The 23,475-nt window shown below is 37.8% G+C and overlaps 1 protein-coding gene, 1 long non-coding RNA gene and 2 pseudogenes across 2 annotated transcripts; 1 reads left to right on the forward strand and 3 right to left on the reverse strand.

The window, feature by feature from the left end:
• The first annotated feature begins 3,612 nt into the window (after window positions 1-3,612).
• On the forward strand, window positions 3,613-9,935 carry LOC140830770 (uncharacterized). The gene is made up of 3 exons (XR_012117670.1): window positions 3,613-3,814; window positions 4,519-4,671; window positions 8,504-9,935. It is a non-coding gene; the product is annotated as an uncharacterized lncRNA (long non-coding RNA).
• On the reverse strand, window positions 5,001-7,045 carry LOC140830769 (protein DETOXIFICATION 55-like). The gene is made up of 2 exons (XM_073194245.1): window positions 6,812-7,045; window positions 5,001-6,714 (listed from the first exon to the last, which is right to left on the reverse strand). The coding sequence occupies exons 1-2, from the start codon at window positions 6,851-6,853 to the stop codon at window positions 5,281-5,283; spliced, it is 1,476 nt and encodes a 491-aa protein (XP_073050346.1). The 5' UTR covers window positions 6,854-7,045; the 3' UTR covers window positions 5,001-5,280.
• Window positions 9,936-10,684: 749 nt separating the features above from the next.
• LOC140830018 (dihydroorotate dehydrogenase (quinone), mitochondrial-like) lies at window positions 10,685-13,834 on the reverse strand (annotated as a pseudogene).
• A 4,663-nt stretch (window positions 13,835-18,497) lies between these two features.
• Window positions 18,498-22,286, reverse strand: LOC140830772 (epoxide hydrolase 2-like; annotated as a pseudogene).
• Between the last annotated feature and the right edge of the window lie 1,189 nt (window positions 22,287-23,475).

A 23,475-nucleotide genomic window follows, 5' to 3' on the forward strand; every position in this document is an offset into this window, starting at 1 on the left:
CAAACATTTTAATTTTGATAGTACCGACCCCAGTGATTTCCAAGGCATGATCATTTCCCATGAATACAGATCCTCCTGAGATTGGTTCATAATGATCGAACCATTCTCTCCGAGACGTCATATGCCACGTCGCTCCTGAATCCATTATCCATGTGTCACAAAATTTGTGTCTGCCTTCTGCAACAGTTGCCGCTTCGCTGAATAATATTTCACCACTTCCTGAAGTACTGGCCACATTTCCTTGAGAACTTTTATCGATACTCGTACACTCTTTCTTGAAGTGCCCTTTACCGCCACATTTAAAGCAGTAAATATTTTTCTTCTTACTTCTCGACTTTGATCTACCTCGTCTTTGGCTCCCACTGGAGTCACGGTCCATGAATCTTCCTCTTATCATCGGCAAAGCCTCTGCCTGCTTCGAAGTTACCAACCTGTCTTCCTTATTCTTGCGCCGGCTTTCTTCTCCGAGAACCGCAGTTAAGACATCGTCGAATCTTAGAAAGCCCATAAGAATATTGTTGGTAATGTTGATGATAAGTTGATCGTATGAATCTGGTAGACTTTGAAGTAGAAGCTCCGCACGTTCATTTTCCCCTATTTTATGCCCCATGGAAGTGAGTTGGGCAAATAGAGTATTTAGTGTGTTGATATGGTCGGTCATCGATGAGGATTCCGCCATCCGAAGAGTATAAAGCCTTCTCTTTAGGAAAATCATATTGTGTAGGGACTTGACCTCGTACATCTTTGTCAGAGTATCCCAGATAATTTTTGCTGTTTTTATCTCAGAGATACTTGACAAAACTTCGTCAGCTATAGCCAAGTGTAAATTGGCAACAGCGTTGTCATTCATCTCATTCCACTTTCCATCATCCGTAATCTCCACCGGTCTATCTCCAATAGCCGCCAAGCAATTCTCCTTTCTTAAAACTGCTTGTATCTTTATTTTCCACAACATAAAATTGCTTCCGTTGAACTTTGCTATCTCGTACCTTCCCGCCATTACGTCTATAACAATTTTAGTAGACCGGACAAAATAATCTCGCCTTAAATAAAAAATCTCGAAAAATCTTTTCTGATGTGGAAGATCAGTCTAGGCTGCAACCACAGAGCATACTCAGAATCTTAAGAAATTTTAAACCAAGGCTCTGATACCACTTGTTGGTCCCACGTGCGAGATTTGAGATAATAAAACCCGAAAATAAAGAATAAACTGGACACCGAGATTTACGTGGAAAACCCCTAAAAATTATTAGGGTAAAAACCACGGGCAAGATGAAAAGATTTCCACTATAATATTTTACTGGTGTACAACTCACTCACTGTGTTTCCAAAGAGAACACAAACTCTCTTAATACAGGAGAACAAACACCTAACAAATATTATAATATTAAGCACTCAAAGAAGAAGAGATGCTCAAAGAGAAGAGCTGAAGGAACTTTGGGATGATAGAATCAGGGGGAGAGGAGCTCTATTTATAGAGCTCCCTCCATACGTGTATCGTGGCTGTCATAAAGACAGCCACCAATCACCAATCACCCATCACCAGCCAACAATCACCTGCCAACCCCCATCAATACCAAATTTATTGCCAACAGAATCTAGGTACTTATCCTGGAGGTCCTGGGTTCAAGTGTTAGGGAAGGCGAAAAAAACCACTTTCTAAGAGTGGGATATTCTGTGAGTGGCGGTGCATGGGTATGGGCCGAGGCCCATGTTGGACCATCCTAACAACCCATGATCATTAGTGGTGCGTGGGTATGGGCGATGCCTTTGTTGGTTCAGCCTAATAGCCCATGATCGTTAAGTACGAACATTTAAAACGTCCATCCACATTTAGAAGAAGTTAACAACGATGTTATTTTCGATACGTTTTAATATAAAATGATCATAATAAGTTCGAAGCGTTAAAAATCGCATGCACGTTGGAAAGGTCATCGCGCCTCTAGTGCAACTCCCTGGAAATTGAACTCAGGCAAACTCGAGTCTGTTTCGAATTTCATTGATGTTCACGCGTAAAAGATCAATAATTATCTTATATCAGTAATCTCTTCCCCTCCCAAAGCATGGATCTGATAAGCTAATACGTAGAATAGGGAGGGCTAAAATGAGAAATTCGCTCCCAGGTGTGCGGCTGATATATTGAAGTATAAAATTGAAGCCCACAAAATTTAATGGGCCAGAAGAAAATTGGGCCTGGGACACGATTCACCCTAGTGGTGCCGAACGGTTTTTTTTAATCCAAACCACTTTCATCTCTCGAACAAATAACCGTTTCGGGTTATTGGTCGGTCTTCCGAGTTTCTAGAAGTTACATTTTTCATGCATTAAATCGGACAGCTACAAATTTGGAGCAACCCGTAGTAAGGATATTATCATAGATATAGATCATAGATATAGACCGGATATTAGAAACAAGTAAAAAAAAAAAAATTTAATTTACAAAGAAAAATTATTTATAAGTGTAGGAACGACAACTAGGGGTGTTCATCGGTCGGTTCGGTTCGGTTTTCGGTTTTTTATTTCGGTTTTCGGTTTTACAAATATATAATCCGATATCCGAACCATTTTTCTTCGGTTCGGTTCGATTTTTTACCGAAATGGTTCGGTTATTTCGGTCGGTTATTCGGTTTTGATACAATTATTTAAATTAACAATATAAATATATTATAAAATATAATATGTTATCTTTTTAAATGATTTCTTAGTAAAATATTTAAATATAAAGTACAAATGAATTACATAAACAATAATCAACTAAGTATTATTCAAAATAATTCTTCATTCACTAATATCATCTCAATAAATAATATAAAATAAAAATAACATTATTAATTTAATTAAATTTCGGTTTTTTCGGTCGGTTCGGTTTTGACATCTATAATCCGAAACCGAACCAAATTAATTTCGGTTTTAACATTTATATCCGAATTATAAAATTCGGTTTTCGTTTCGGTTTAGTGTTCGGTTTTTTCGGTTTGGATTTTCGGTTTTTTCGGTTTTATCCGAAGTTTGAACACCCCTAACGACAACGAGTATGAGTTTGACCCGTATCCGACCTGTTTGGGGCTGGATGTACATGAAAAGAAATAGAAAATACAGATCGATCTCTTGTGAGACAGTCTCATGGATTTGTTTTTGTGATACTTAAAGTGAAAAATAATATTTTTAGTATAAAGAATAATATTTTTCATGAATCAAGTTTTATTGGATATTCGTGTCACAAAATCGGCAAATGAGACTGTCTCACAATAACTTTTATGAAAAATATATAAGCACATGATATAATATTTGATAATGAGAGAGAATTCAATAAGAATGTTTTGATTAATTAATTTTATTGAGTTAATTTTGTCTTAAAAGCTTTAATTTGGATTTTTATGTATATTTTATATTATGATTGTGTTAATTATAAATTAGATATGTCAAAATTTATTATAGATATAAGTTTTCGATCTGTTTAGCGGGTTTAACTGACCCAATCTATTAAACTTCGGATATCAGTTCATAAATCGTATTTTGTTAGATATATATTTTATTTAAATTATTTATAAAAAATATTATTTTTTATATTAAGATTGATCTTTTCACGGACAGTATCAGATAGACTTGCTCTTTCATTTTTATGTTATTTTGCAGGAATTAAATCCATTTAGTTTTTTTGGTCGCGATTCTAAAATGAAAATCTGATTAATCGAATTGAAATTGAAGAAATGACCCGTATGTTGTGCAGGTATCTCCTTTCAGTCCTGTGAAGGTATCGCCTTTCTTGTGAAGGTTTTGCTCGCTTCAGTTATGGTGATTCTCTCTTGTGAAGGTATCTCCTTTCAGTCTTGTTACGAGAGCTAAGCTTCGATTATCATAAGCGCTTGTTGTAGGAATTTATTAATATATTTGATGAATGGTTTTTAGTAATGCGATTCTTTAATCGAGTGTTTTCTTAAACAACGCTAGTTGAAAGTTATAGTGAGATAGCTGTTTGTTTGTAAGAGGAATTTTCATGGTACTGGTTCTTATAGTTTAATGTAATTTGCTGAAAACTTGTTGGGTTTTAGTTAATAGATGCAAATTTGTTGACAAGTATGTTAGGTTATGGTTAAGGATCTTTGGAATAGTTGGTATTTTGATGAACAATATTGAGGGAAGTATAATTTTTCAAGTCTTTCAAGGGTTTCATGCAGAGTGGAGTTTATTGCCAGCTAATGCAATGTATTTGGGTTGGTTAATTAGTGGAGATTCTTTTTTTGGCCTTTTTGTCAATTGTTGTTATTATTGTAACTTCTGAAGCGTGGCGGTGTTATGTGTTGTTAGTATGATTGGAATCTATCTGAAGCAAAAGGGTGTAAGATGTTGAAAATTGAGATGCAAGACTCTAACGTTTGGACCATGAGAGGAGAGGAGTGGTTTAGGTCCTCATTTCTGTCCTATCTTTATGGATTCTTAATTTCTGAAGTACTAGCATCCCTGGGTTATAACTATTGTCTCCATTATTTGATTTTGAAATACACGGTATATCTGCAGATTCCAAGTGGAGGGAATGGGTCCTCAAAAAACCATGCTTTTAGTACTTTGAGATTTGTTCAGATGGAAAACTGATGGGGGTTTTCTGACTCCTAACTTGGACCGAATGAAAATTGTGACGAGGTTATCTCTGGTGAGCGTAAAAGCCAAGAGGTAATTTTAATGCCTCTTGAACATTTTCTTTGTTCATAGCAGTTAACCCTATCCATCATGAGTCATGTTGTTCTTTCATAATTCATTTGTATTGCCATTTGATTGGCAGAAATATGACTCATTGAGTGTTCATTAGGTGAAAATAGTGCAGTCCTCTGTTGTGGGCATGTCAGCATAATGTAAATTGGCTTGTGAGTAACGACTACTTACTGTGTAAATATTTTTTTGACACTTGAAATAAGTGTAGAGAAGGATCTTGTAACATTTTTTTCTGTCAAGCATTTACAATTATTGGCACATTTATTAAGGAGAGAGGGAGAGAGGGTTGGGGAGGGGAGAGAGAGTTGCAAAATTTATAATCTCAAGTAGCTTTCGCTTTACAATCAATCAAAAGATAATGTTGCTCCATACTAGTACACTTTGTGATGTGGCATCATTTCTCTTCCTTATAAAAACATATATTAAACTACTGTGAGTTGCATGATGAGTGTCCTGGCCATTTAAATTTAAAAATTGAAGGGACAATGATTAATAATCACCTCGCTATAAGCTTGTGGCCGAAATACTCTTCTTCTGCTCTAATAAAATACAATTACCATTCATCCTTCTTCATAAGCTTATTCTTCCTTCATCATATTTCCCTATTAAACCTGCATATAAATTTTCGTCGTCTTTGCCAACTAAGTCTTTTGCCCTCAAGGATTCGTACTCCCAGTCTGTTCTACAAACAACTGTTAAAATAGATGATACACATGCCAGCTGAGCCGCTAAAAGCCCATAACAAAGACCCGGAAATCCCATTTCCCAGGCAAAGGCCAAAGCTATTGCAACAGGCGTTCCTATCAAGTAGAATGAGCAAAAATTTATGCCTGCACCTATACTAGGCCTAGCAGTTCCTCGGAGGACCCCACAACAGGTGGTTTGTGGACAATTGGCTAGCTCACAAAGTCCGATAATGGGTAGAACAGCCATGGTAAGCTTAAGAATGTCATCATCATCGGTAAAGACCCTACCCCATACTCCTCTCCCTAAGGTAGTCAACAGAAAGCCAAATGTCGATGTGAAAAAGGACAGTGCTATGACTACTAGTGTTGCCAAGCGTGCCTTATGTGGCCTACCTGCTCCAAGCTCGTTTCCTGCTCTGGTTGAAATTGATGCACTAAGTGCTGAAGGCAATGTGTACATAAGAGATGTGGTTTGTGTTACTATAGCAGATGTTGCAAGAGCAACATGAGATTTATGGAGGTAACCAGCTAGAAGTGTCATTAACTCATACCACCACCATTCTAAGCAAATACCCAGGCAACTGGAGATTGCCATTCTAAGTAGTAGAGCCCATTCCTTCCATGGTGAACTTGTCAAACTAAGTTGTTTTAAAGGTGGTGCCTTGTCTTTAGATAAAGGCTTCATTTCTTCGTGAAAGAGGTGCATGTAAACTAAAAGGAAAAACAAGGTGTTAAAGTTTGCAATAGATGTGGCAATTGCTATTCCCTTGATGCCGAAATGGTGATTGAAAGTTAAGAAAATGGTGATGGGAAAATGTAGAATTGTCGCCAGAAAGGAGCAATAGAACAGTGGCCATGTTGTTCCTTTGCTGCGTAAGTAGATACGTAAGGGATGAAGTAGGCTGTTGGCAATGAGATCTGGGACTGCCAATCGGCAATACAGGCTTGCAATATGTACTGCTCCTGGTTCTTGATGGAGCCATAGCAAGAGAGGCTCAAATTTCATCCATAACATTCCAATTGGAATGGATGCAAAAAGTAACAAAATTATTGTTCTTTGTAGTGTGATAGAAACCATGGCTAAGTTTTTGGATCCAAAAGCTTGGCTACAAAGTGGCTCCATCCCCATGGCAAGGCCAGAAAGCACAGAGTAACCTGTAATGTTAGTGAAACCAATGGCTAATGCACCTCCTGCTAGCTCCAGGCTCCCTAGCCTTCCCATGCATGCCACTGAAATCATGTTTTTTAGGTAAATCAAAATGCCCACAGCCAATATCGGAAAACTGATGTCTGTTATAATCTTCAATTCCTCTATTACCTGGAAATATTTGGGAGCGAAAATCAGATATGTCAGAGTAAACTTAGACAATGCTTAGCTTATTCTCTATGATTACTAATGATTTTGTTGTTCGTACCTCTATCATTATCGGATTTTTTTGGGTCTGTGCTGCAGCCATCTTCCTCCTTTTTATTGTTTTGTACTTGCCTATGTTTTACGTGGTGGGAAGGATTTGATGTTAATCATCCCTTTCTGCACGTTAACATTATCAACGCCAAACGCCAGAGAAAGAAAGCAAGAAAGAAAAAGGGACATGGCTTCTGTAAAGATAAGAGGGAGCTTTATAGGTGGTGCAGGTGGTGGATTTTTCATCTTCCTCTTTTCTTTTATCTGTGTTGCGAGTGTTTAATTGAAAGGTTAGAACTAGAGTTATAGCTTGTGCTTTAATCTCTTATGATTAAAGACTGCTTCACAATTTAGTTTGTCTTTTTGCCAAATATATGAGAACATATCTGCTTCATCCACTTGGAGAATCATGTGGAAATATAATATTACCTAATCCATAATCCTCCACATGAAAAGTTTTTATGCACTTAGATATTTCTTGATATTTTCGATGGCATATTAAAGGTACCAGCTCAAAATCAAATGGATGATTTCACTCATCTTCATGTTTAATTGGTTATAAGTTGGAGTGAGTTGATACCCTTGTCCTTGAGTGGACAAATTTCCAGAGCCCGTATTCATTACTTATCTTGATATTTTAAAGAAATTTTTAGCTCTTTCTTCATTTCCTGTAATGCTTACAGATTTTATAGGTTGCCTTTAATGGTACTGCTGTAAAGTTAATCAATGATGGGAAAAATCTATATATAGTAGTACAAGGGCTTGGTTTAGGTCTATGTCACATTCTAGTTAATGTTTAAGACTATGCAAATACCATTCATTTTCTACTTGCGCAACGTCTTGGTTTACAATAATATCCTGTGGAAGACCTCCGATCAATCAATAGTATCCCATTCCAGGTCCAGAATCTTTTTTACAGGAAATGTTTCTTCTGCATAAAATTTAATGCCTTTTTGCTGATGCCAAATACAATCACACACACACACACACACACATACACATACTCTCTCTCTCTCTCTCTCTCTCTCGCACACACACACACACACACACACACACACTCTCTCTCACACACTCCTTGTTTGCATGTGTTTCATGCCATGCATATTTTCCACTTGCGTCGCTTATTTTTCATATTGCCTGCAGTATAAGAATTTCAACCATTCTGCCCTTTTGGCTTTTGCGGAATTATTTGGATTGATAATATTATATGGAAATCATAGTACCATGAATTGGTATCTTGGTTTGCATATCCCCATCCAACCTCACCCAGCAGTCGATAGGTAAATAATATAACATGTGCTCACTCCGTTGTATGTGTCATTTGTTGATTTGAAATCTCCGCGCTTTCTTTGGGTGAAATAATGTTGTCACAGTCAGATGAAACCATGCATGTGCATATTTGTTGCACCAAATTAAATCAACCTATTTGTCTGCTTAATAACAATCCTCACTTTTCATAATCTCGTAGACAAATTATGTTTGAAGCATTAACTTTTCTTCTCCTCGCTCAAATGATGGGATATTATACCTTCCGACGGAAATCCTATTTGAACCCCATAGGTTTGGTACGGTGGGTAAAGAAAAAAGTAGTACTATTCTTTACAGTCATATCTTCCTTACAGATGTTGCAATGGTTGTTTTGGTCCCAAAGTCTCATACAAAAATGCATGAAACGTCAAAACTAGTCATATCTTCCTTACAGATGTTGAAATGGTTGTTTTGGTCCCAAAGTCTCATACAATAATGCATGAAGCATCAAAACAACTGACAAGGTTCATACTTTCCGCATGACGCAAGTGCAATAAGCTTTAGCATCAGTTAATTGAGAAGCTCCAAATCGGTAGGTATACTCATCTTTTTAATTACTTATTATTATTTACATTCCCTCTTTGTCAATAATCCTTTTGGTTATATATATTGGATCACTATATCTCCTTGAAATAATCTTTAACGTGTTTGGATCCATCGTTTTTTTTACTTGACTTTAAGCATTTTAACTACAAATTTTGCAAAGTTGTAGGTCTTTTCTATTGGTTCCTTTTCCCCACTTTCACGCAGCTCAATGTTGTATGTTAATAAGCAACGTAATTTGTCCACTTTGAATATCATACGAAGCGACTAATACAGTAACAGTACAAAAGAAATGCTATAAAGACACATTGAGGATCTTAATATAATAATACTCTTTCTTTGTAGGGTCTTGAGGTGTCAAAATTGCCTACAAGATATGTAGCACTGGTGTCGTCGTGCTGGATAGTCAAGAATTCTCTCATTAACCCTAAACCATGTATCTTATTTTATCTTCTAGCTATAGCATGGGAAAATTGTTTAGTCGGGGTGCAATATCCTATTGCAAGATCATCCACATTATTTGGTCCCCTCTCATGATATGTCAACCAAAGGAACAATAAAAAAATCTCCACATTGGAGGCAAATTCATGAAGTCAAAACAAAAAAATAATCAAGAATTGTCCATTGTTTAGTTTTATTTTTAAACTATATTCCCTTATTTTTACGTTTCCTAAATGAATGTTCGTCTGTTTGCGGGTACATGTTGAAGATGGTAGAAAATGTCGCATGAATACTTTATGGCAAAATCACCCCTTTGGACCATATATCTAAGAAACTTAACAGTATAAATGTGAATTCTTACCTGTAATTATTTATTTCAACCCATTAATGTCTCATCTGACTTTTGTCAACTCTCATCTTGTGTCGTAGCTAAATAACCTGATCTCGAGCCAAGTTGAATTACCAACTCATTGCTCAGGTAAAATTTGTCATCTTCTCATTCTTTTCAATTCATGTATAATTTTCCCGTTTAGTATGGTGTAGAAGAATCATTGTCACAATGGGGTTGAATAAAAAGGTTGCGTTCCAAGGTTGGCATTCCATGTGATATAAAGATGGAGTTTCCATGTGCTGATGATGCAGCCATGTAATTAATTACACACCATTGATGGATCATGGAAAATGAAAGGAACATGCTAAATAGAGATGAACATGTTGGCAAAGTAATTGATAGAGGACTCTGCATAAAGATAGGATAATGGGAATTTGTAATGCGTGTGGTAATGGGGCTTGTGAAGTATCATGGATTTGCATAGTGATATGACATAATCCTAATTTTCACCTTCTCCCCGCCCAGTATCCCTTAACTTGAAAAAATAACCCTGGTGACAAGGCATTAGATAACAGTCTATTTTCAGTTCATGAGTTGATTTTAAGTGGAAACATTAGGTTTTCTACTTTGTTTCAGAGTTGAGTTTAGTATATCTAACTATTTAAAAAGGTACTAGAAAGATTCGTCAAATATTGAAAAGATGAGCTATGTGGAATCTTTCAGAATATATATATATATATATATATATATATATATATATATATATATATATATATATATATATATATATATATATATATATATATATATGTATTGAGGAACATTCGCATATATATTTATAAGGTGGGAAGTCAAGTCATAATCATGTGAGTTAGTTACCAATCAACTCCATGAATGGGTATCGATCAAATTTCATCAACCATGTGGCTTAAATAATTCATGATATTAATTAAGTGATTGGACCACATTTTCCTTGCTTTAATGATTCAATTCTTGTGAAATGACCAAAGCTCAGAGGTGGAACTAACAAAATTACTTGTGGTCACCTCATATATGAATCTTAAAAGTAATAAATTTATCAAATCCCAATTTCACGAAGTTCTCTTTACTCCGCCAAAATTTAAATAATCTTTGTCTGAAAGCTTGAAATGTTCATCGTAGTAATGACACTTTTCTTTTCGATAAAAGAATATGGTATTTTATTTGTCGTCTAGTAAAATAAATAGAAAAACGAGTTCCATGTTTGTTTATTGCATTTTGAGTTTTTTGATGCAAAATCCGCCAATTTCAATTTAAGGAAATAACACGAGAGCCCATTTCAAAACATAAGGCCCAGCAACCACTACTGTTTGCACGATGAAAGATCCCATGTGATTATCCGAAATCTGTCTAAAAGATGGGGTAGTTCTTGAAGACAACATAGTTTCCAAGATTCTTTCAAGCTGAAAATTTATAAACCAATGTTATCCCGAGATGATGTAATTTTGACACTTGTTACGCATTAAACAATTGTCTCTCAAGCCAAAATTGGATAAAAATACAAGGATAGTAGTGTGATAAATGAACGGTATGCACTTGTACACTAATTAGCAAGATCTTTGGAGCAAAACGGCGAACACCCGAATCGGTATGTACAGTGTGGTAAAATGGGCAGAAGAGTGTCGAGGCTATCTGTAGTCTGCCCCAACTGCTTCATAGATAGACTTGAAGCCATCTCTTTCTAAACATTGAGCTAATTCAGCCTATAAAGCAGAAAAGGGATTTTCAATGGCATGATTTAACTTTCATACTGATACTTTTCCTGTATCAGTTTTCGATCAGTATTATCTCAGATTCAAAGCGCAACTTTGTAAAGTAAATACCTTGATTTTAGGTATAAGGGCAGGCCCTCCGTAGGCAAATGCAGTATACAACTGAAAAGGTGTGGCTCCAGCTCTTATTTTCTTGTATGCATCCCACCACTAAAAAGTTTCTTGGTGTAAGTTATATGATAAAACAAGACACCATTTAGGATCACAAATCATTTTTAATAACTGATCTTACCTGCAAATGCCTCCACAGCCAATCAAAGGAATCTTTCCCTAATTACAAATGGCGAAACAAGTTTCTGTCAGGTTTGCAAATACTGATTACCTTTGTAAGAACATACATTTCTTTGAGCATATTGGAAGATAAATCAAAAAGCGGCTTCCCACTCAACCCACCAGTTTCCTCGGGAACAGGATTGTTGCTTATAGCCTTGGGTCTTTGAATGGTGGTGTTTGATATGATCTGCAAGTATCAAATAAAGGTGGTGTTTGATATGATCTGCAAGTATCAAATAAACAAAACGGTCACAAATTCTGGAGCCTCACAATCTTGCTACAAAAATAGGTGGAAAATCGGAATTTAGTTTAGTCGGCTATTGTTGATATCATCCAAATCATTAGCTAAAATACACAAATTAAATAACTGCAAGAAAAAAGTGTGCCTCGATTCTCAATTTTGGATAGATGGAAATTTAAGGGATGACAATTCAAACTTTAATTGTTATAGATATGTCATTTTGATGCAGATAATACTAATTATTGCCAGGTAAATTATATTATAATTTATAGCGAGAGAAACATACCAATCCATCTACTCGAAGAGCAAGAGCAACCTAGATACCCAGAGGACATATTAGAGCCCATGACTCTATATTAAATCGCCTGGAAACATGACACATCCATACCCGTGCAACATCTTCGAGATTTTGTTTTGACAAAATCTGGAGCAATTTTTACAAGCAATGGGGGTGGCCCTTCCTCACCCCGTTGCATTTCGTCACGAGCGCCCTGAACCTGGCAAAATATATGTTGAAAAAGTTTTGATTTATCTATGAATATAGTGACCTCAAAGTAGATCAGGAAATAGATTGACCAATAGGATTGAAATAGAAGTAAGATGATCATACCTTCTTTACAAGATCTTTCATTTGCTTCCTCCCTTGAAGTTATCGCAACCCAGGAGTATTAGGGGACGAAATATTGATGACCTACAAGATAGTGTCTGAGCATTAAAAGATCAGCATACTGCCACAACAATAATATCTAAAGGTGATTTCTCCTTAACTGGCACAAATATATATATATATATATATGCAGCTATGATTTCTCTTGACGGATTTGAAAGTCCATTTGTGGTTCATGGAAACAAAAGTTTCACCTTGTAACTTTGTCGGATTAAAGAGACCACGCTACTAGAACTATTACAAAGTTAAAATTAGCCATAGGCTATATCTGGGTCAGAAGTTCAACAGATAGATAATGAACAAGGAAAATTTGTGACGTGCCACGGAATACACAGATAACCAGAGATAAAAAAAAATATTATATACCAAATAATCAGCATATTGTGATAATGTATGAACTCCTTGGACATAATCAGAAGCAGCATCTTCACTAGTCTTATTCTTTCCAAGATTAACCCCAAGAATTCCTGGAGGTGCTTTCCCTACATGTACAACTTCATCTCCAATAGGAGATGCAGTGCTTAATGTTTCCAACTTTCTTTTACCAGGTTGTGCGCCCAACCGTTTGGCAACAGCAACAATTCCTTCGCTATTAAAGCCACATCTATTATTAATAACTCTGCTTACAAAAGAAAAACAAACTCAGAACCACGTAGAAGAAAGTACAACTAATGGTTCTTCAAGATTGAAGGCAAAAATAAAATATAAGATGTTACCCTTCCTTTGGCAATCTGAATATTCGAGGCTTTGGATTTCCTTCCTGTGGAACTGGAGTGACAGTTCCAACCTCCACAAACCCAAAGCCTAATCCAAGTAAACCTTCAACAGCCTCAGCATTTTTGTCAAAACCAGCAGAAAGTGAAGAACTCAAATTGAAAATCTCCAGCCACCATCCAGAAGGTCCACTTTTCAACGGTAGGTGCAGCCATTGTTGATTCTCCAATGACTGTCATCGTCCATTCACACCCATTAACATGTGCAGAATATCCTCTATAAATAGAGGCTTCAGCTCGTTGTTTAAATCATCCCATTCCCAGTTGAGGAATCCTAATCCTGAGTAGAGGAGAGCCTTGAGAGTGCTGTGAGGATCTGAGAGTTTTTATTTCTTTCTGTAAATTAAATCTATGAATTGAATAGATTGATTTTTCTCTCAAATTAGTTTGATCTTTGATAGTTTAATTCCCAACAAGTGGTATCAGAGTCTGGTTAGAGGTATTAGCCATAGAAGGAGAGCTCTCTGTGAAAAATTCGATTTCGTGAAAGTGTCTGAAATCTTGTTTTGATCATACCATGACGTAGCTCTCGTTCCCACGAGTCTACCGGTATTTTCAGATCGAAAATCGGACATCAAACGAATTTTCTGTGATTTTTCAAAAGTTCTTTACGAAGAAGAGGATGAACAGTGCCCGCCACGCCATTGCCACGTAAGCGTCCAGTCAGCGCCACGTCATTGCCACGTAAGCGTCCAGTCAGTGCCACGTCATCAGCACTATTCAATTTTCTGGAAATTACATTTTGGTCCTTATATTTTCTGCTTGTTTCAAAATGGTCCTTTATCTTTCCTAAAGTACAGAATGGCCCCTGAACTTTTGGTAATGCCTTAGAGACCCCTGAACTATCAGAAAGTTATATAGTGACCCCAAAATTTTCAGCAATAGAATTTCTGACCCCGAAGTGCCTATTTCACCATTTTCGACCGTTTCGGACACAACGGTGTACTCCGTTTTACGAGATTCAGCTCCTATTTTGATAAATAAATATTGACGATGACCACAGAAGAGTCAACATCATATTTTGGAGCTATGATCATGCTCACGACAACCAACTACAAGCTGTGGAAACCTCGGATGGAAGATGTCCTCAGCTGTAAAGATTTGTTCGATCCCGTAGAATTGAAAGGTGAAAATCCTGATCCAACCAAAGCGTCAGAGTGGAGGAAATTAAACCGGAAATCTATTGGTCAAATCCGACAATGGATTGATCATAGTGTCTTCCACCATGTTGCACAGGAGACAGACGCATATGCTCTCTAGAAGAAGCTGGAGGACATGTACCAGGCCAAGACCGCTCGGAATAAAGCCCTGTTGATGAGACGGTTAGTCAATATGAAGTTCAAAAGTGGAACTTCTGTTGCCGAGCATACCAGTGAGTACCAAAGTCTGGTAAATCAATTATCGTCTGTAGAGATGCCGCTTGGAGGTGAGATGCAGGCACTCCTACTTCTCAGTTCACTTCCTGATAACTGGGAAACACTTGTAGTTTCTCTCAGCAACTCGGCTCCAGATGGCAAACTTACCATGTCCATGGTTAAGGATGCCCTGTTCAACGAAGAGGCCAGGAGAAAGGATATGGGCACAGACCAGACTCATGCCCTTGTCACAGAGCCCCGAGGAAGACAACAAGAGAAACAACAAAGGGGTAAAGGCAAATGGAGAGGCAGAAGCAAGAGCAGAGGCAGATCCACAGATGGCAGAAAACCTTCGTATAAAGGTCATCACTGTGGAATAGAGGGTCATATGAAGAAGAATTGCTACAAATGGCTAGAGGAGCAAGGCCAGAGCAGTTCCCAGTCGAAGAACAAGGGTGGAGAAACGCTAGTCATCATTCCTGGAGATGTAGCGTTCTGTTCGACCCATAATGAGACATGCCTTCACGTTTCAAAAGAAGACACAGAATGGGTGGTAGATACTGCAGCTTCCTACCACGTGACTTCGCACAAGGAATACTTCATGACATACAAAGCTGGTGACTTTGGAGCAGTGAAGATGGGAAATTCTAGTTCCTCTGGGATTGTAGGAATTGGAGATATCCAAATAAAGACAAGTGTTGGAAGTACAATCACTTTGAAGGATGTCCGACATGTGCCAGATCTTCGGCTCAATCTTCTTTCTGGAATAGCCCTTGACAACCAGGGCTATGATAATCATTTCAGCAATGGCACATGGAAGATGTCAAAGGGTGCTTTGATAGTCGCTCGAGGACACATTTGTTGCACACTGTACAAGACTCACATGAAGATATGTACAGACACCCTCAACGTAGCTGAGAAGGAGGGTTATCAAAATTTGTGGCACCAGAGACTCGGCCATATGAGTGAGAAAGGGTTGTCTACCCTAATAAAGAAAGAGCTTATCATCGTTGACAAAGATGCTGCGCCAGATCCTTGCAATCATTGTCTATTTGGTAAGCAGCACAGAGTCTCATTCAGTTCCTATTCAACGAGAAGATCAGAGTTGCTCAGTCTGGTACACTCTGACGTTTGCGGTCCCCTGGAGGATGAATCACTAGGCGGAAATAAATATTTTCTGACGTTCATTGATGATGCTTCTCGAAAGGTGTGGGTCTATTTCCTGAAAACGAAGGACCAGGTATTCGAATACTTCAAAATGTTTCATGTCATGGTAGAACGTGAGACTTGGAAGAAATTGAAGTGTCTCCGGTCAGATAATGGAGGCGAATACACTTCCAAGGTGTTCGATGCGTATTGCAAAACATACGGCATTCGACATGAGAAGACGGTCCCTCGCACCCCTCAACACAACGGTGTAGCCGAAAGAATGAACCGGACAATCATGGAACGTGTTCGGAGTATGCTCAGTATGGCTAAACTGCCAAAGTCATTCTGGGGAGAAGCGGTCAGAGCCGCCTGTTACCTGATCAACAGATCACCATCAGTACCACTGAATTTTGAAGTTCCGGAGAAACTGTGGTCTGGAAAGGATCCATCATACTCACACTTAAGAGTATTTGGATGTTTGGCGTACACACATGTATCCAAAGAGCTCAGACAAAAGCTTGATGAAAGGACCACTCCATGCATTTTCATTGGCTATGGAGATGAAGAATTTGGATACAGACTATGGGATCCAAAGGAGAAAAAGGTGACCTTTCAATATCTCAGAAGTCAAATGTTGGTGCTCTAAATTCAGATGCAGTACTAAACCCGTTTGATATAGTGACAGAATACATGCCAGAAGCAGAAGCTGAGGAAGAAATGGGTGTTGAGCAGGGGGAGCTACAACCCACTCCACCAGATGTTCCAGGATCATCACAAGGCCCAGATGATGGTGAATCTTCTCAGACTATTCCAGAAGTTCGTAGGTCTGAACTGAACGAGGACGGATTCCATCTAGAAGATATACGGAATCCGAGTACCTTCTGCTTACTGAAGATGGAGAACCAGAGAGTTTTCAAGAAGCACTATCTCATAAGGACAAAGAAACATGGTTGTCAGCAGTGCAAGATGAGATGGAATCTCTGCAGAAGAATCACACGTATGAGATCGTAGAACTTCCAAAAGGGAAGAAGGCACTAAGAAACAAATGGGTGTTCAAGATGAAGAAAGATGGCATCGGACAAATGGTGAAATACAAAGCACGATTGGTAGTCAAAGGATTCCAACAGAAGAAAGGAATTGACTTTGATGAGATATTTTCACCAGTAGTCAAGATGACGTCAATCCGAGTTATACTTGGCTTGGTAGCAAGTATGAACTTGGAGCTTGAACAGATGGACGTGAAGACAGCTTTTCTTCACGGAGATTTAAAAGAAGAAATCTATATGGAGCAGCCAGAAGGTTTTGAGGTTTCAGGTGATAACCTCGTTTGCAAGCTTAAGAAAAGCTTGTGCGGTCTAAAGCAGGCACCAAGGCAGTGGTACAAGAAGTTTGACTCATGCATGGCAAGTCAAGGCTATAAGAAAACTGCTGCAGATGAGTGCGTTTACATTCAGAAATTTTCAGACGGGAGTTTCGTTGCTCTTCTACTTTATGTAGACGATATTATGATCGTGGGAAAGGATGCAACGAAGATTAGTCAGTTAAAGAATGAACTCTCTAAGTCTTTTGAAATGAAGGACTTAGGACCAGCTCAACAGATTTTGGGAATGCAGATTGTTCGAGACAGAAACAACCAACGGTTATGGTTATCTCAGGAGAAGTACATTGAACGTGTGCTCGAGAGGTTCAACATGAACAACGCCAAACCAGTCAGCATTCCACTTGCCAATCATTTCAAGATGAGCAAGAGTGCATGTCCTTTATCCAAGAAAGAGATCGGGGAAATGTCATCAATACCATATTCTTCAGCTGTTGGAAGTTTGATGTATGCAATGGTATGCACAAGGCCAGATATTGCTCATGCAGTGGGAAAGGTGAGTCGTTTTCTCTCCAACCCTGGGAAACAGCATTGGGAGGCAGTAAAGTGGATTCTCAGGTATCTAAAGGGTACTACTAAATTATGTCTTTGTTACGGGGGAGCTGATCCAATATTGGAGGGCTATACGGATGCAGATATGGCTGGAGATATTGATAGTAGCAAATCTACTTCAGGATATATCTACACTTTCGTGGGGGGAGCTGTCTCATGGCAGTCACGACTGCAGAAGTGTGTTGCTTTATCCACAACAGAAGCAGAGTATATTGTTGCCGCTGAAGCTGGGAAATAAATGTTGTGGCTAAAGCGATATCTTCAAGAACTTGGAATCAAGTAGAAAGAGTACAAGGTACATTGTGACAGTCAAAGTGCTCTCAACTTAAGCAAGAACTCCATGTACCATTCCCGTACAAAGCATATTGATATTCGATATCATTGGATACGTGAAGTTATGGATCGACAACTGTTGAGACTAGTTAAAATTCATACGAAGGAGAATCCAGCAGATATGTTGACAAAAGTGGTAACTCGAGAAAAGTTAGAGCTATGCAGAGACATAGCTGGAATGCTTGTTTTGGATATGGCTGGAGGGGGAGAATTGAAGAACTCAAATTGGAAATCTCCAGCCACCATCTAGAAGGTCCACTTTTCAACGGTAGGTGCAGCAATTGTTGATTCTCCAATGGCTGCCATCGTCCATTCACACCCATTAACATGTGTAGAATATCCTCTATAAATAGAGGCTTCAGCTCGTTGTTTAAATCATCCCATTCCCCGTTGAGGAATCCTAATCCCAAGTAGAGGAGAGCCTTGAGAGTGTTGTGAGGATCTGAGAGTTTTTATTTCTTTCTGTAAATTAAATCTATGAATTGAATAAATTGATTTTTTTCTCAAATTAGTTTGATCTTTGATAGTTTAATTCCCAACAGAAAGGCCAACCGGATTGGAAAACCTCCTTCCCCAAACTTCAAGTTCCAGAATTGATGGATATTTCTATCGGAACCCATCCACGAGCTGCAGCAGAGACTGCCAGTCGGTGGGCAAACTCCGGATCCATAAATGCAAAAAATGGATTGACTAGTTTTGTCGCTGAGAATAGCCAGCCACTGCATAATTTTAGACATGTAACATAAACTAGTCTTGACTATAGCCTTAGGTGTAGTATATATTTGAACTTTGAAACATACCATGAAAGCTGTTTTACTTCAAAACTAAGAGTAGGGCGAGAATGAGCGTAAATAAGATCAGAGCATGAAAATTAACCTGATGCATAATCCTAAACTATTGTGTAAAGTAAATCTATATTCAAGCTAAAACGTGCATTAAATAAAGAAGTTTGGACATCTAAATTCAAGCCACAGATATTAAATTTATGAGCTGAATTTCCTGTTTCCATGACAAATAGGGAAAGAGTGCATATATACAATCTCAAGTTTGATGCAAAGCTCATAATATGAGTACAAGAATTATGTTTAGACACATGTAAAAATCCCTAGAAATTTCTGGGCCACAATCAGAATCTTCGACCACATGAAAAACCATTGTTCATCTGTTTAATCACATATACAACAAAAGATCTGCCCTGCCATTTACCAATCAAGTAGCAGAAGGGCAGAGGCAAGGCCTTTGGTATCCCTTCAAGTGTTGTTTTGGGGCCTGGCAGTTTCTACCCGAAAGGATTTTTCTAAGGTTTTTCTTTGTTCATGGTTCTCAATCTTGGTATTAAACTGTATTTCCGTGACAATACTATGCAGGGAGTATTTTGGGGAACATCACTCCAATTCGAAGATATCCCCAGATCCTCAAAAAAATTTGTTAGCTACCTTGAAATAAGATGATGAAACAAATTAAACAATAATCTAGGATGTTGGCGTCAGGTCCTTTGTCATTTAATTATAAAGTAAACAAGTTATGCGTGGTTCAGATTTCAGAAGGTGGATAGATAAAGTTTGGAAGAGAAGCAGAAATGCCATTCGCTTATATGTCACGACTTTAAAGCACAAAACCAAAAAAAACAGCTTAGTCCAAGTTTTCCACGGAACATAATGGCAGCAGGTATCATTTTCCCGACGATCATTTTCCTTGGAGTGACCAAGTTTTCCTCTGAAAAAATATTTATGTCAACAATAATTTTTTGTATCCGCTAGGCTCCTACAAGAATGATCTTAAATGGACATTGATGAACCAAATTCTCAGCGGCGTATGTTACTACTTATTTCTGGATTTATATGGTGGTGTTACTCAACATAAACTTTAAGGACTCGTTAAGTTAGCCTCACATAAAACAGAATAAGGATAATCTAAGTCAGCCTTATCATCCAAAATGTGGCATACGAGAATTGAACAGCTAGGGCGTTGGAAACAGTAATTATTAATTCATTTTGCAAATGCCAGAAACTATATTGAAAACTTGCATCTTCCACAGAATTCAATCATGAAACTAGAAAGTTGCTTCATCCACAGTACTCGCATATGCAAATCCACCTATCAGCAAGCCTATAGTAGCTCCAGTAAACAACCTACCCTGCAGTTCAAGTGCAATAATCTTAGCATGTAGGAGCCAAGAGAACATGATCAATGTACCCGTGGTCAGAATCCAGCACTAAAAGATCCTATTTGAAAGTCCAAGTGTTAAACCAGAACATGAAAATCTATGCAGCGAGATTTATAAAAATATAACATTTAAGTCATAAGAGTTCATTTCACATAAAAGCATCATAGAAAGGGCACAACTGGCTCATTTCCTCTAGTGGAAATCAACTGCAAAAGGTAGTGGCCCATTAATCATTGTATGTTAATATTAGGCATCAAACAAGCTTGTCAGCCATAGTATGAAAAAATGCAAAACCTAAACACAAAAAACAAAGCACTAAATATTTCTTCCCCTCTCAAGAAAAAGGGAAGCTCATACCACTTTCTGAAGTTTCATTTTTCAACGTTCAAAATATTATTACAGCCAAACACGTTCCAATCCAAGCTAAATTTAAGCAACACCACTTCCCATCACGAGATAAACAAACTCATTTTACATCATTCTACACATGAGCTTTCAAATTTCATCAAAAGATCACATCACATCTGCAGAAGAAATACTACATTAACACGTAACAATTGGATAGGATGGGAAAAAAGATATCTTCTTGGAAAAATGAGGAACCTTTTTTGGTGTTAGAGGCGGCGAAGGCTGAGCAGTTAAATTACCATTTAACTGAATATTGTTCGAAAATACATAATGAAAACTTTAGAAACTATGCATTAATAAAATGTTTAACCAAATAAAAATATATAATATATTTTCTATAAACCACAATATTTTTTATTTCACCAAGTCAAAGTTACAAATGATTATATTATTATAATCTATACATAAAGGCTTAAACAAATATATAGCGTATAATATCATGTTTAGAACTGCTTAAGAAAAGTGTAAATGTGTTCATTGATCTCATCTGGCCTTTCTTGATTCACAAAGTGGCAGCACCTTCAATCACCACAGTTTCCTGCAACAACGGCACGTTGCTCTTGAACCCACCTCCATGTATATGATCTTTGGTCCCCGGCATATGATAGGCCAAGTCTAATTCCCCTACAATGAACTTTGCAGGGACATGTACTCGAGCCCCTGTCCATGGGGCATTCAGTTTCCAATTCCTGCAATTTTCAGTACCAAGAAAGATATATTAGTGCGCTAGACAATGCCCAAAAGTCTTACATCCATACATACAAATAAGTTCATGGCACAAGATCGGGGGTATTGGGATGGGGTCAAGACACACTCACATGCCAATAGCGCGGTAGTAATTCACTCCACCAGTGAATCCAGTCTGCTCGAATTTGCTAACGTAATAGAGTAACTCGTCTTCTGATAACCAGGGTGCTCTTTCAGTATTGTAGTCTAATATCTTATCTTTCGGAAAAAGCAATGGACCTGGATTGCGGTATGAAAGGATATACTTGACAACTTCTTTAACCCCAACACTAGCAAACTCAGCTTCTATATCCCCGGCTTCCTGAAATATCGTTAAATTTAGCCGATTCACAGATGATATCTAAAGTTGAACAAACAAATTTGATGTGAAGATACCTGAAATCTTATTATATAATGGTCATCACCCATCATACGAAGCAACTCCATCAAATTCATCCGAGGATCCCTAGGAATATAAGCAACGCTCATGTTCACCGAAGCCTTGACCCTGTCGGGCCGGTACAAACACAAATGCCAAGCAATGTAAGCACCCCAGTCATGCCCAACAATAAACACCTTCCCTTCATTCGGAGCATAGCATCAAGAAGCGAAACCAAATCACCCACAAGATGGGGGATGGTAAACTTGGAAGGGTCATCAAGAGGTGCGCCGGTGGTATCCCCGTAACCCCTCATGTCCGGCGCCACCGTGCGGAAGCCGCGCGCAGCCATGTACAGCATTTGGTGGCGCCATGAGTACCATAACTCGGGGAAACCGTGCACGAAAAGAACTAAAGGGCCTTTACCCAATTCAGCTACGTGCATCTTCAGGCCATTAATGGGTATTATCTTATGCTCAATCATCTCCATGACACTGAATGGTGAAGGAAATTGGAAAAAAGTCACTTAAATAAAGAAGTCTTCGTACTATTGGTATCTAACTATGCAGCATTTACTTTCCTGGCCGGCAATCTTCGGAATTCAACAACAAATGAACAACGTCAAATTTTCGACGGTGGAAGCTGAAGAATATGACAACAGAAGTGACGTGGCTGTATATAAATTGGGCCAACCCTGGGCCCAGCCTAAAACAGTTGAGGCCCGATTAACTGTAATGTTCGTCCGCCCCGGACCCGTCTTGTACTCGGATTCCGGTCCCTTATATATATATATATATATATATATATATATATATATATATATATTTTTATATATATATATATATATATATATATATAGTGAAACATAAGAGCATGTTCAATATTGTGAGAATGTTGTTGTGATCAAGTTGGGAAATCTATTTACACACAAAATAAAATTGCATATGATTGAAAAAATTTAAAATCTTACACATAATTTTAAAACATAATAAAAAGTTAGCACACATTGAAAATAACACATATAAATATAAAAACACACATAAGTAAAAGAAAATACATAATTAATTATCCATATTCATGTAAGCTCCAAGTATATTTGATCAAGTTCTTAATTTTGAGGCATTTTAGGCAAATCTCTGTTCCAAATGCTGACACATACTTCAGAAAGATGTTAAATTCTACGGTAGGATATCTCGAAAGAACAATATCCAGTGACACATATTCATCATCTTAAGCAGGGAACTTACGATATTAGAGTATATCTTCTCTTTCGTCCTCCACAATCATGTTATGGAGAATGAGGCAAGTCTTTATTATATAATCCAAATCGATTGAATCTCACATGAGAGATGGACCTCTCACAATGTGCCAACATACTTGCAGTATACTAAATGCTTGTTCAACATTTTTTTCTCATATCCTCTCGATATCGTGAAAAATTCATATGCTTTTGCGAGAGAGGTCGGGGACAATTTTGAAAAAAGACAACCCAAGATAGATACATACCATCGTCAAGATAATATATCATCTTTTACTCGTTCTCGTTCAATTCGAAACGCACTGGAGGGGCTTCAACTTTTGCAAAGTATAAGAACAAATTGGACTTCTCTAGCATATTAATGTCATTATTGCATCCGAGTACACTGAAGTATGCATATGCCAAATCAATAATTCTTCTAATGCAACTGCCTGCAATATAATTGAAGTTTCTTTTTGGTGTCCACTGTGATATTGTCCCGCTCAAACTGTTGGACAATTTTTCAAGCCCAGAACATACAATCAATGCTTCCAAATATATCAGAAACCCTTTTTTAGCATTTTCAACAGTTAGTCGAACAA

The sequence above is a fragment of the Primulina eburnea genome, chromosome 4 (assembly GCF_022965805.1).
Source record: "Primulina eburnea isolate SZY01 chromosome 4, ASM2296580v1, whole genome shotgun sequence".
In the NCBI taxonomy this organism is placed as follows: Eukaryota; Viridiplantae; Streptophyta; class Magnoliopsida; order Lamiales; family Gesneriaceae; genus Primulina; species Primulina eburnea.